This window comes from Gymnodraco acuticeps, unplaced genomic scaffold (genome assembly GCF_902827175.1).
Source record: "Gymnodraco acuticeps unplaced genomic scaffold, fGymAcu1.1, whole genome shotgun sequence".
NCBI lineage: Eukaryota > Metazoa > Chordata > Actinopteri > Perciformes > Bathydraconidae > Gymnodraco > Gymnodraco acuticeps.
In genome coordinates, this window is record NW_022990014.1 from 2166966 (window position 1) to 2178962 (window position 11997).

The window sequence follows — 11997 nt, forward strand, 5'->3', positions numbered from 1 at the left end:
TTGGAGGTCTTTGTAGAAATTGTTGATACGTTTCCAAGGACTTCAGGAGTAAGACAGACACAGCTGCAAGGTTTTTCTAAAGCTGTTTCCATTGGCCTGTGTTTACCTGACACTTGGATTGACAGCAGAGTGATTGGAAATATCCACCATTCACTGCAGTGAGCTCCTGAGTGCAAGGAAAGTGCTTTTGTAGTCGGGCTGTAATGGGCCAAGTTTGAATTGAAGGTTGAGAGAAATAGCCTCACTGCGGTCGCGCACTGTGAGGAACTGACACACCACAAATAATACTCAGAAGTGGGGTCCTGATAGCATCACAGGCACGGAGCAGGTACAATAGCATGCAGCCTCTCATTTCAATGCACTTTCACAATGTTGCACTGTGTACAATCAGATGAAGGGGAAGAAATCCGATCAAATACAAACTCAGATTGTGTCTCGATTGTGTTCCTTTTTGTCCAAAGCAATCAACAAGCTCTTCAAACTCAACTGCTGATCACTTTCTTATTCACAGGTAAGAAAGTGCCACTGTTAGATTGCAGAGACACAAAAGCAAACCTGCCTTGGAAAATGTATTGAGTCAGAATGTGCCTTAGAACAAATAAATCTGTTTTGTTAAAAATACAAATACACTGGTCTAATATGCCATAACTTGACAAGCTATCATACACTGTTTCTTTGTCAGTGTCATTGTACAATTATGTTTCCTTCATATATTTGAATGATGATGCCAGAGGTGGGTTGACCTAGTAACCGTCAGATTGCTGTTTCCTGACAAAAGTTGTGATGTAACAAGCTGGCAGGCAATTTAATATACTTGCTATTGATCCTTGGCTTTTAATTAGAGTTAAAGTGGGCAATACACTACTTCATAAAATCCCCCTATAGTGTTTATGAGTAGTGTAATTGTTAGAGACGCTATCCGAGTCAAAAACTGGATCACTTTAGTTTTCTTCATGGCCTACAGGCACCAGTTACTTTAGTTGTTCCACTGTCCGCCGTAACTCCATTGAAGTTAATTGATACTCGGAAACTAGGGATGACATTACTGATAATTTGGTTTTCTGATGTTCGAAGCACTTCATTTGTGTCAAAAATCAAGCTTACATTTCCCCAGGGGATCAAACACTTGGCAGACAGAATTGCATAGTGAAAGCGGGGCTTATAGGGAACCATGGTAAATGCTGATAATGTTATTTTTCAATTGCCATTATATTGTGAATTAAAATTACTTTACAACAAGTTTAAGAAAAACACATATATTTTGGCACTTTTAATGCAGTATATGTATCCAACGTATTCGGCACTATTTGGATCAATATGTATATAACTTATTTGTACTGCAAATGTGATATTTTGCACTTTTTTACAGACTAGTTTATGAAAGTAGCTGTCTCACTTTAAATTGTATTCATTTTTAACAACAACGAAAGTAAACCATGTAACTACAATTCTCACTACCATCATACTACTGTAAAGCTGAACATGCATAATAAACAGGAACAGAATCCAACAAAGGATGATTGGCATGGCGACTGACAAATAACAACACGGTGTGCAAATCAAACAACCAATCACCTTTAAGAAGGAGGGCGGGATTTCCGGTCTGTGACGCAAAGACTCCCAGTCAACACTGGAGGCCCCACCCTTTGTGTTACCTACCGCCCGTCAATCAAAATATAAAAAAATTGACAGTTATCACCTATTTTTACGCGTATACAATCTTTTGAATGTGCTGATAATGTCCGGTGGCTTGTGACTATCAAGATTCTTCGTTTCACGACAAGTCACGCAATGACTGGTATGTTATATTTATCTTATTCTTCACCACGTAAGCTAACAAGCTACCACAGGCATCCTATGGCTAAATTAGCTTGCTAGCAGGCTAACAGGGATGCTTGATGGTGATATTGCTAATCACCGCCGGCTAACTTAGCATTGGTGGCTAACGCTGCTTAGCTTAGCTAACCTTGTTAGCTACTTTATGACAAATCAGTAGTGAGCTCTCCTTAAACGAATTACTGCTACATCGCTGTTTTCTCCACAGGGTTGATGCTTGTTTTAACGGTGGTTGTGAGTGTATTGTTTACTTGCGCTACTATAACGTAACGGATGTAAGCTTACGTTAGCCGTTTAGTTATGTGAGAGTATCAGGCTTGTTAAGCTAATGTTTGCTACGGCTGTTTCCACTCTGAGCTTTTTGCTTTTTAATACACAGCCCCAGAAAAGCCGATTAAATCAGAAGATATGGCTGACGTGGACAGCAGTCAAATGGACTTTCTGCAGCAGGTACAAGGCAGGGGCCACCAGGTAAGGTTTCCCTCACGGGATTATGACTCTCGTTATACTGCGTTGCTGTGGTGCTAACCGAAGTTCACACATTTCAAACTTGGAGGGGGGTATTGCACCCTCATTTAAACCTCTCAGGCTACACTTCCTCTAAGGCAGTTTACAGATCCCGCCTCCTTAGCCAGGAAGTAAGAGACAGGCTGTAAACTCCAGTCAGACATGAAAACATTACCTGTGTGCTATCACACGGTGCTGCCTAGGGGGCTAAACAGTAATTGTACCTCCTCACTTCAGACTTTGCTCTTTGGCAATAAGTCATAGTTAAGTTATGGCCTAGACTAATGATCATACACTATCTTCCTTTTAAATGTGCCTGTTGTTGGAAGGACACTCAGCCATCATCACCCCTCGACCTGCTAGCAACCACCTGCACTAAGGTTGGGTCACCGTCTTCAGAGGTGGACAGGGGTGCTGCAGCTGAAGTGGTAAGTCAGCACCTCTGCTGGACACAGCAGAAGGGAAGTCACAGCTAAGCCACATTTGAGTTTGGATGTGCTTTTAATAAATGTATAGCCTCTGTATTTTGGCATCAAACAGAAGGATATCTAATTGCTCTAATGTTTTTGGTTTAAATATTGAGACAAACTCGGTAGGGGCACCAATATCCTTGTGGTCATGTGATTACACTGGGGTTCCTATACTGCACATGACATTACATGCGAAAACAGTTGTCACTCAAAGTAAAGTGCTCTAGACTTTCCATATAGCAACTAGCAATTCATTATTGTACATCAAGCTTAATCTCTATTGTGCTCTAATAAAACTGCAGCATAAACCACAATTATATCAGGAAATGAAATAAGGCTTGTGTACTGTATACGACTGTTAATTGTTTCACAATTCATAATATATCAATGCTTTATTAACAACAAGAGCCTCATCCTTCTTTATAAATGTCAAACGTTTCTTTTTTCTCAGACATCAGATCACACTGTGACTGATAGATGGGAGGTCTTAACCCCCTCGACAGCAGCAAAGGATGAATCTGGAATGCTACAGATCCAAAGTCAAGGAATATTAACATCGAACGGACAGTATGTTCTTCCTTTTCAGAACTTACAAAGTCAGCCAATCTTTGTGACTTCGGGAACGGACGGCTCCGCCAATTCAGTGCCTAACATTCAGTACCAAGTAATTCCTCAGATTCAGACAGCCGATGGACAGCTGAGCTTCTCCACTTCTGGAGTGGAAGGAGCGACTCTGACTCAGGATGCCACGGGGCAGATTCAGATCATGTCTGATGGCAGTCTCACTGCAAACATCCTTAATAACAACCAGAACCTCATATCACAGACTGGTCATGTCCAGCAGCTCCAGGGGGTTTCTCTTAGCAGCTCCACCTTCAACAACCACGGCCAGGTTGTTACAAATGTGCCTATGAGTTTGCCTGGGAACATTACTTTTGTTCCTATTAACAGTGTGGACTTGGACTCCCTCGGCCTCTCTGGTGCTCAGACTATAGCAACAGGGGTCACTGCCGACGGCCAGCTTATCATGACGAGTCAGCCTATGGACGGCTCAGAGGGTCTGGAGAAGACAGATAATCACCTCTCACAGACACTACAAGTTAATGACTCAAATGCAAATCACGAGATCTATGTGCCAACGTCTTCCTCTCAGCTACACATTCCAGGGAGCGAATCAGGTCTGCTGACACAAGACGCTTCATTGTCATCGGGGCTTACACAGCAAACCAATTCGAGTTCTGGTCTCCAGGAGGGCTACATCCAACAGGAGCAGAGCATCCAGGTGTCTGCAGCTCAGTCCATCATCCAGCTGCAGCAGGTTCCTATACAGACCTCCAACGGTCAGATGGTCCAGTCCATGGCCTCAGGTGGGCAGAACATGCAAAACGTGCAGCTGATCAACCCAGGAACCTTCATCATCCAGGCCCAGACCGTCACGCCGTCAGGTCAGATTCAGTGGCAGACGTTTCAGGTGCAGGGTGTGCAGAACCTGCAGAACCTCCAGCTGCCCACCACACCGCCCCAGCAGATCACCCTGGCTCCGATCCAGACTCTGTCCCTGGGATCCAATCAAGTCAGCATCGGACAGGGTCAGATTCCCAACCTGCAGACAGTGACGGTCAACACAATGGCCCAACAAGAAGGAGACACGATAAACGTTGGAGGTATGGTAGTTATTTTTTATGTACCTCGTTTTTATTTTGTTGCAACAGCATATTTTACTAACTGGTGAAAAAATAATTTTCCTTTTACATTTTCCAAGTTCCCTGAAAAAAGATTCCTTTAATTTTTTTGCTTGGTAAGATTCAAGAGTCAAAAGTTTTATTGTCATATGCACATGGCTACAGTGTAGAAATGGCCATGACATTCTTCTGACCTGAGCTTCTCCAACAATGTAACATCAGGGTTTCCCACACAGACTATACTTGGGCGGGCCGCCCAGGTATATTAACGGCCGCCCAGGTATATTAACGGCCGCCCAGGTATATTAACGGCCGCCCAGGTATATTAACGGCCGCCCAGGTATATTAACGGCCGCCCAGGTATATTAACGGCCGCCCAAGTATATTAACGGCCGCCCAAGTATATTTCGCGACCCATTTAGGTTTATTTTTATTTTTTATAATTTACTAAAAAATGTTATATTTTTTTTTTTTATTCGTCCGTGACCACAACGCCATCTGCGATCGATTAACTTGTAGACAATGATCCCTCGCTCCCTTGCTCTGATCTCGCCTCCTTCTGGCCTGTTAAGTGGCCTGCCTCACACAGGGTGACTGGCTGTCCACATGATGTGGCCTGCCGACATGGCCACTGTCATACAGATCATAAATCAAAGCCCTTGATTGGTCTCTGTGTGTCATTCAAGCTCGGGATAACCTCAGCTCAGGTGAGGTAAAGGACTCTGAGTGTTTAGATAGTTAACTTAGTCTAAGTTCTCAGTGGGTCTCAAACGGTGTGGTCACCATTTATGTAAACGCATATTTCCATTTGAGAGGGTAGTGATTGGTCTAATGGATAGTGAGGTGGGCTGAAGATCGGAAGGCTGTGAGTTCAAATCCCGCCAGGAACACCACCACTAGTGTTCCCTTGAGTAAGGCACTTAGCCCTTAGTTACTCCAGGGAGAATGTCCCTGTAATCGGTCATTATAAGTCGCTTTGGATAAAAGCGTCAGCCAAATGAAATGTAATGTGATTAGTAAAATATGCATGAATAAATAAAAAAAAAGTTAACTAGGTGAAAAAAGGTAAGATACACTTTTAAAACTTGTTGAGAGAAAACTAGTCTTTGCTGCTGCCTCAAAGAGGAGGGGGGGGAGAGGATGGAGAGGGGGGAGAGGAGGGAGACAGGAGAGGCTGATTCAGGAGCACAGACACACTCACAACTATAAATGAACCAAAAATAAATTAACAAGTTTCAGTGTTTTTTTCATATTGGAAATGGTATGTTATTAGTTATGGCCATGATTTTATGATTATTGAAATGTATACAGTTCTGTTTAATATAGGTGTTTCCATAGATCTCTTTATTTTCCCCTCAAAATGCACCAGATTGATGCATTTAACTCCAAAATAAAATCTTACCGGGGGGGCATGCCCCTGGACCCCCCCCTAGAGGATTTGAGGTCGACCCCCTCTAAAAATCACATGGATAGGTTCCTAAATACATTTATAAATACATACATTTTTTAAAATAGTAACTCATTTCCATATGTTCATGTGTGGGTAGTAGATTTAAACTATAGGGCTATCACTATGGGCCCTGCCTGTACCTGTTCGCTCTGCCATCGCGTGAAGGGTCTGCTAACAAGCGACCAACAGAAAGGTTAATGTTAATGTTGTCGCACGTCACCTCAACCCCCCCCCCCCCCCCCCCCGCTACCACCACCCCCCAAAGTATATTTCAGATCTGTGGGAAACACTGGCAGTTAATGGACCAGCACCAGAGGCGTTCCCATACACACAGGCGTTGGAGCTGTTCTTCATGAAATCCCAGAAGGATGAAGTGCTCTGACAAACAGTGCCATCTTTGCGCAAAATGATTATACCGGAATGAAAAGTCAATAAATAAACATGTTGTTAAAACTTTTTTTTTTTTTTTTCGCGCACCCCCCCCGCCCGCTGCCACCACCCGCCCAAGTATATTCATATCTGTGGGAAACACTGAACATATATAATAAAATACAAAAATTGTGAAAGTCTAATACATGTAAATAGAATATGATATGTACGAGAACAGGATATGAAATTTAAATAATGTACATTTAGACAAAATTAAATACGGTTAAATAAGGCGTATAAGGTGAATAGAGGCCATTTTGTGGTGATAATTAGACAGTTCAAAGTGCTGTGTAAAATGATATGTAACGTTATAGGGATGTAACTGACAATCATTTACAGTGTTAATTCATCTAACCCTTGACATGATGTCACAGCAGGAAAGGACCAGGTGTAAATCACTAAATTAGTTATGGTTGAATTGCATTTAGCTGATCCAGATTCAGGGTCCTGGTATGCTGGCTCTCTGACACTTGAATGCAACTGTAACACCTGTGCTTTTCCTACTATGACTTGTCAAAATACCTGCTGTAAAAAGGTTCTATACTATCATACTATTATATTTAATGAAGGAAAACAAACAAAGATCTCATATTTGGTCAGCAAAGGCATTTTTTGGTTAATAATGTATCCGAAATTCTCATTATAACATAGTTAGTCTGAATTCTTACCAAAATACTTCGTGTTTATCCTTAAAGCTGAATTTGTTATGTAATTATAGCTTTCAAAACATTGTGATGAAATTATAGCTAAGTCGTTCAAACCATTTTCTGCCATTCATGTGGGTCCACAGGGTACGTTTAATTAATTATCAAAAAATGTCATTGATACGTTTTCTGTCAATGCTATCACTGTGCTTAAATATGGAGCTTTATTTCTGAAATGTGCCGCCATGCTGTCAGTCAGGGAATATAATAAAGCAGCTCTCAGTGGGAAGGCTATTTGACAAGTTTATCAGTGCTTGATATTAACGTACACATTAACTCCAGACATTCAGATAAAAGAAGAGCCCGACTCTGGAGAGTGGCAGCTGAGCAGCGACTCCACCCTGAACACCAGCGACCTGTCCCACCTCCACGTGCGGGTGGTGGACGACGACGACCAGCTGGGGCAGGAGGGCAAGAGGCTGCGCAGAGTGGCCTGCACCTGCCCCAACTGTAAGGAGGCCGGGGGGAGGTGAGTGAAGTCCACCCATAGGCGGGCTAGTAGGGGAGTAACAGATTACATGTAACGGAATTACGTAATCAAGAAAACAAGAAAAGGTAACTGTATTCCCTTACAGATACATTAATCCAATTACTGTTACATTTCTAGAAATTGGGGATTACTAGAAGGATTACATGTTAGTAGAAAAAACTAAAAGATCATATTGTGCTTGTTATAAAAGGATCAGATTTCTTACTCTGTAGGCTGTACTGTTCTGTGTGTGTGTGTGTGTGTGTGTGTGTGTGTGTGTGTGTGTGTGTGTGTGTGTGTGTGTGTGTGTGTGTGTGTGTGTGTGTGTGTGTGTGTGTGTGTGTGTGTGTGTGTGTGTGTGTGTGTGGTGTGTGTGTGTGTGTGTGTGTGTGTGTGTGTGTGTGTGTGTGTGTGTGTGTGTGTGTGTGTGTGTGTGTGTGTGTGTGTGTGTGTGTGTGTGTGTGTGTGTGTGTGTGTGTGTGTGTGTGTGTGTGTGTGTGTGTGTGTCAGCACTTTTGTGTAAGCACAGATTTTATTTCTGCTTTTTCAAACTGAAGTATGTGCTCATGTGTTTTCATAAAATCAAATTTGTTATACTTAATATGTTGGTTTCTTCTTTTCTAAGGTTCCATTGTTCTCTTGTCTTTTATAATACACTGAAGTAAAAAAAACATCTTATCGTACTTTCTCTTCCCTTTTATTTATTTGCATTGCACTTGATATTGAGATAATTTGCAAGTAATCAGGTTACAATATTTTGAGGTTACTGATTTCATTAGGTAACTAGTAATTGTTACAGATCACATTTTTAAAGCAACCCTCCCAACCCTACTTATATGTAATAAAATGTAACTCAGAAATCAAATCGGGACCTTAACGGCCGTACCTGTGTTTCTCAGAGGATCCAGCACGGGGAAGAAGAAGCAGCACATCTGCCACATCGCTGGCTGTGGGAAAGTTTACGGGAAGACATCGCACCTGCGAGCCCACCTGCGCTGGCATTCAGGGGAGCGACCTTTCGTCTGCAGCTGGATGTTCTGTGGGAAGAGGTTCACGCGCAGCGACGAGCTGCAGAGACACAGGAGGACTCACACAGGTGCCCTTCAGTGTTTTCACATCAGTCAAATCAGTAACAATGTGTTTCTGCCCTTCAGAGTGTGAGTCATGGGGACAATTACAACATGTGTCCCCCCCTCTAGATTTACACTTAGAATGTTAAGATTGAAGGCCATTTTGTTAAAAAAAAGCATATGCCGATTTCACAGACTGGGTGGTGCAGAATGGTCTGTTCTGGGGTTGAATCAGCAGTGCCAGTTAACATTTGATGATGTAACAGAACAGTGAAGCTATTTCTGAGCTCTTTTTCCACTGTGTTTAATCTGATTGAATATTTCCCACCCCATTTCCATGTGTTGTTATTTTGGGAAACAAAGGAACTAGTAGCCTAAATGAAATCCCGTCAGATATACCAGCACAACATAATAATATAAAGTATCTGTCTGATGATATTTACTGCTAGGATAGACTTTTGAAAGAGATATGATTTATAAACCTATCATTGGCTGACGGAACAGACTGAAGCAACTTTTCATTACGCTGTCAGCTTCAAGATCAGATATCAACAGTTAGTGTTCACACTTAACTGTGCAAGTTGATATTCAATAGTTCTGGGTTTCTAATTGCAGTTCGTTATACATTATCAATTTGTTCTCAGTGACAGGTTTTTATTAAGCAACACAAAAACTATTTAATAAGAAATGAAACTTCCGTGAGGCAATGTCACTTCAATTCACATCAAAAAAGCAAATTGAACTTGCCTGATACTTAAACTTATCTCCTCACCTATAAGACATTTCCTCCAGATAGGAGTTTCACCTGCTCCAAATGTATTCAGCATCTCTTCATCCTCCAAACTGTGTTTTCTCTCTGGCAGGAGAGAAGAAGTTTGTCTGCCCAGAATGTTCCAAGCGTTTCATGCGGAGCGACCACCTGGCGAAGCACATTAAAACTCATCAGAACAAAAAAGCCGTGAACTCTGGCAGCGCTGTGATGGCCTCGATGGAGTCCGCGGGGTCCTCAGACAGTATCATCACCACGGCAGGCGGGACCACCCTCATCCTCACCAACATCCAGCAGGGCTCCAGCGCCGCCCAGGACATCCTGGCCAACGCAGAGATCCCGCTGCAGCTCGTCACCACGGTAGCCGCCAGCGAAGTCATGGAGTGACTTACACTCGGCTGATGAACTTCTGAAACCTCTCTCATACTGTATACTCCTACCTGCATTTCTATTCAAGTTTTGAAGAAAAATTATAAATATATATATATATATTTTACCACAGAAATAGTCAGCCCATGTCCAGACCCGGTCTTTACTGAGGAGTGGAGGCTAAAAGAAGGTAGAGGTGAAAAAAGACTTTGCGGTAAACACACAAGGAAATGCCTTATTTTGTACTATACTGTGTCGTTGGAAAATGTAGGATGCCATTTTGTTTTGAATCAACATTTTTTGTTTGTGTTTTTCACGAAGAGATTATTGGTAAGTTGAGCAATTTTCTCTTCGCCTTTCTTTTTTTTTTTTTGGTATATTATTATGATGTCCTTGGTAAAGGTTTGTTCCATCCTTTGAGCAAAGACTAAATCTCACAACAGAGCTAATTTTATCCAGCTGAAGTAATGTTATTGCTTACGTCCATGCAAATGTATTCATGTTGTTGTTGTTTTTTTTTATATTATGCATATATATTTCAGCGTCCTCTTGCTTACAGTCTGTTCGCAAATTAGCGAGCCCTCCTTCCTCCAGTTTTTTGAGAAACTTTTGCTCACATTTGCTACATTTTGAAGGTGAAAATCAAAACAATCAACATTTTGTACTGAAATTCCTTTTAGCATTTACTGTTGTTATGAACAAGTTATTTTGCTTATTAAATATTTTGACTGAACCTTTATTTTATATTTGGTCTTTATAAGGACGATGCATTTATTATTCTTACAGTCCAAAATATTTGAAATGGCTCTACTATATGTCATTCAAATGTGTTTTTGTAAAACTTTTTTCTTGTAATATGAAGAAGAAAAGCCATTTCTTTTGGTGGTAATTGCCAAATTTGACCACAAACTCAGGGTGACTTGTGACTGTGTGAAACAATAAGAGTAAATCACCCCCGCAGCTTCCAATGCCACGCTGGTGACGTTGATAGGAAATGTTATTTGATGATGGACCAAAAGCTGAGGTGAATTAAGCTGTCACCATGTTACCAGTTCTCGTTGAATTCTACCATGTCAGTTTTTACGATAAGGACAACCCCCGGTTCACGTTATAGAAACGGCTTCGCAGAATTCTCGTCGGTATCTTGCTCCATCCTGCAGTTGGATACATGTAGTGTATTCCTGAAAGCGGTACTCTTTTTAACAGCACTATTCTCATCACGCTCATCTTGTTGTTAATCCTTTTGTATAAAAAAAAAATGTTTTGTATACTTCCCAAGAAACTGTCCTTTATATCCACTGTCAGTAAATGTACAACTGTCTTGGTGTTAATACTTATTCTTTAACTGTATGTTGCATTCACATGTTATTATGTTTTATTTTAACCTTTATATGTTCAATTGAATACACAAGGAACAGTGAAATCTGGTGGCATATTTTATTGATTTCTTTTCTTTTTGTCAAACATAATGCACGTGATCATTGTTGCTCTCGTGGCCTCTTCAGGAGATCTAACAGCATCTTTATATTGTACTAAAAACTGAAGGTTTGTTCTCAGTCAAAAATCTTCTGTATAAATATGTCAATATAACATCAATATAAACCTTTCTGTTACACTTGCATTTCATTTTTGAGTTATTTTCTTTTTTTATTACTTTCTAAAATGTCCCGAAAGCAGCTTGATATTTCAAACAAAATGTAAGTCAAGTTTGAATTTCTCTTATACTTGAAACCTTTTTGTTTTGTCTTGGAAGACTTGTCGTCCAGGCAGGAGGTTGTTCTGCCCCACGGCTCACACTCAGGGTTAGTAGTCCAGTAGATGTCACTGCAGCCAAGGGAGCAGGAGGAGAGGTATGTTTGACCCCTTGACCTTCCCCATGTAGCGCTGCTAGGATAAAGACAGAAGTCACTGAGGCCAACAGGAGGTGTTGACCCTCAATTAACCACGTGTTAATGTCACACAGGAATGTCAGGATCATATTCTGCTGTTAGAAAACAAAGTACGGCTCATGACTTTGAACAAACGCTACAGTCATATGAGAGGTAATGGCTTTTCTATGACCTAGATTCATGTATATCTGAGTGAATGATCTGGAAAGACATTTAAATAACATGCTTTTTTTAATTCTGAATTTAAAGACAATATAATTTGCCAAAAGTGGAGATTTGTTCTTAATATTCTGATATATGAATCTAATATTAACTCCCTACATCAGCACACATTCTGCATATCTATCTGTGCC

General features: G+C 41.1%; 1 protein-coding gene across 2 annotated transcripts; it reads left to right on the forward strand.

The window, feature by feature from the left end:
- Positions 1-1623: 1623 nt before the first annotated feature.
- sp3a (sp3a transcription factor) lies at positions 1624-11376 on the forward strand. 2 transcript variants are annotated; one of them, XM_034213439.1, is made up of 7 exons: positions 1624-1798; positions 2216-2307; positions 2673-2771; positions 3265-4477; positions 7361-7547; positions 8447-8643; positions 9481-11376. In XM_034213439.1, exons 1-7 carry the CDS (start codon positions 1792-1794, stop codon positions 9771-9773), a joined length of 2088 nt encoding a protein of 695 aa, XP_034069330.1. In that variant the 5' UTR covers positions 1624-1791; the 3' UTR covers positions 9774-11376. The 2 variants fall into 2 exon arrangements, with proteins under 2 accessions (XP_034069330.1, XP_034069331.1); XM_034213440.1 differs by lacking the exon at positions 2673-2771.
- Positions 11377-11997: the final 621 nt, after the last annotated feature.

Coding starts and splice junctions, on each gene's coding strand:
- sp3a (XM_034213439.1), top strand. Junction 2,308..2,672: donor TACAAGGCAGGGGCCACCAG/GTAAGGTTTCCC, acceptor TGTTGTTGGAAG/GACACTCAGCCATCATCACC. Junction 7,548..8,446: donor TGTAAGGAGGCCGGGGGGAG/GTGAGTGAAGTC, acceptor TGTGTTTCTCAG/AGGATCCAGCACGGGGAAGA.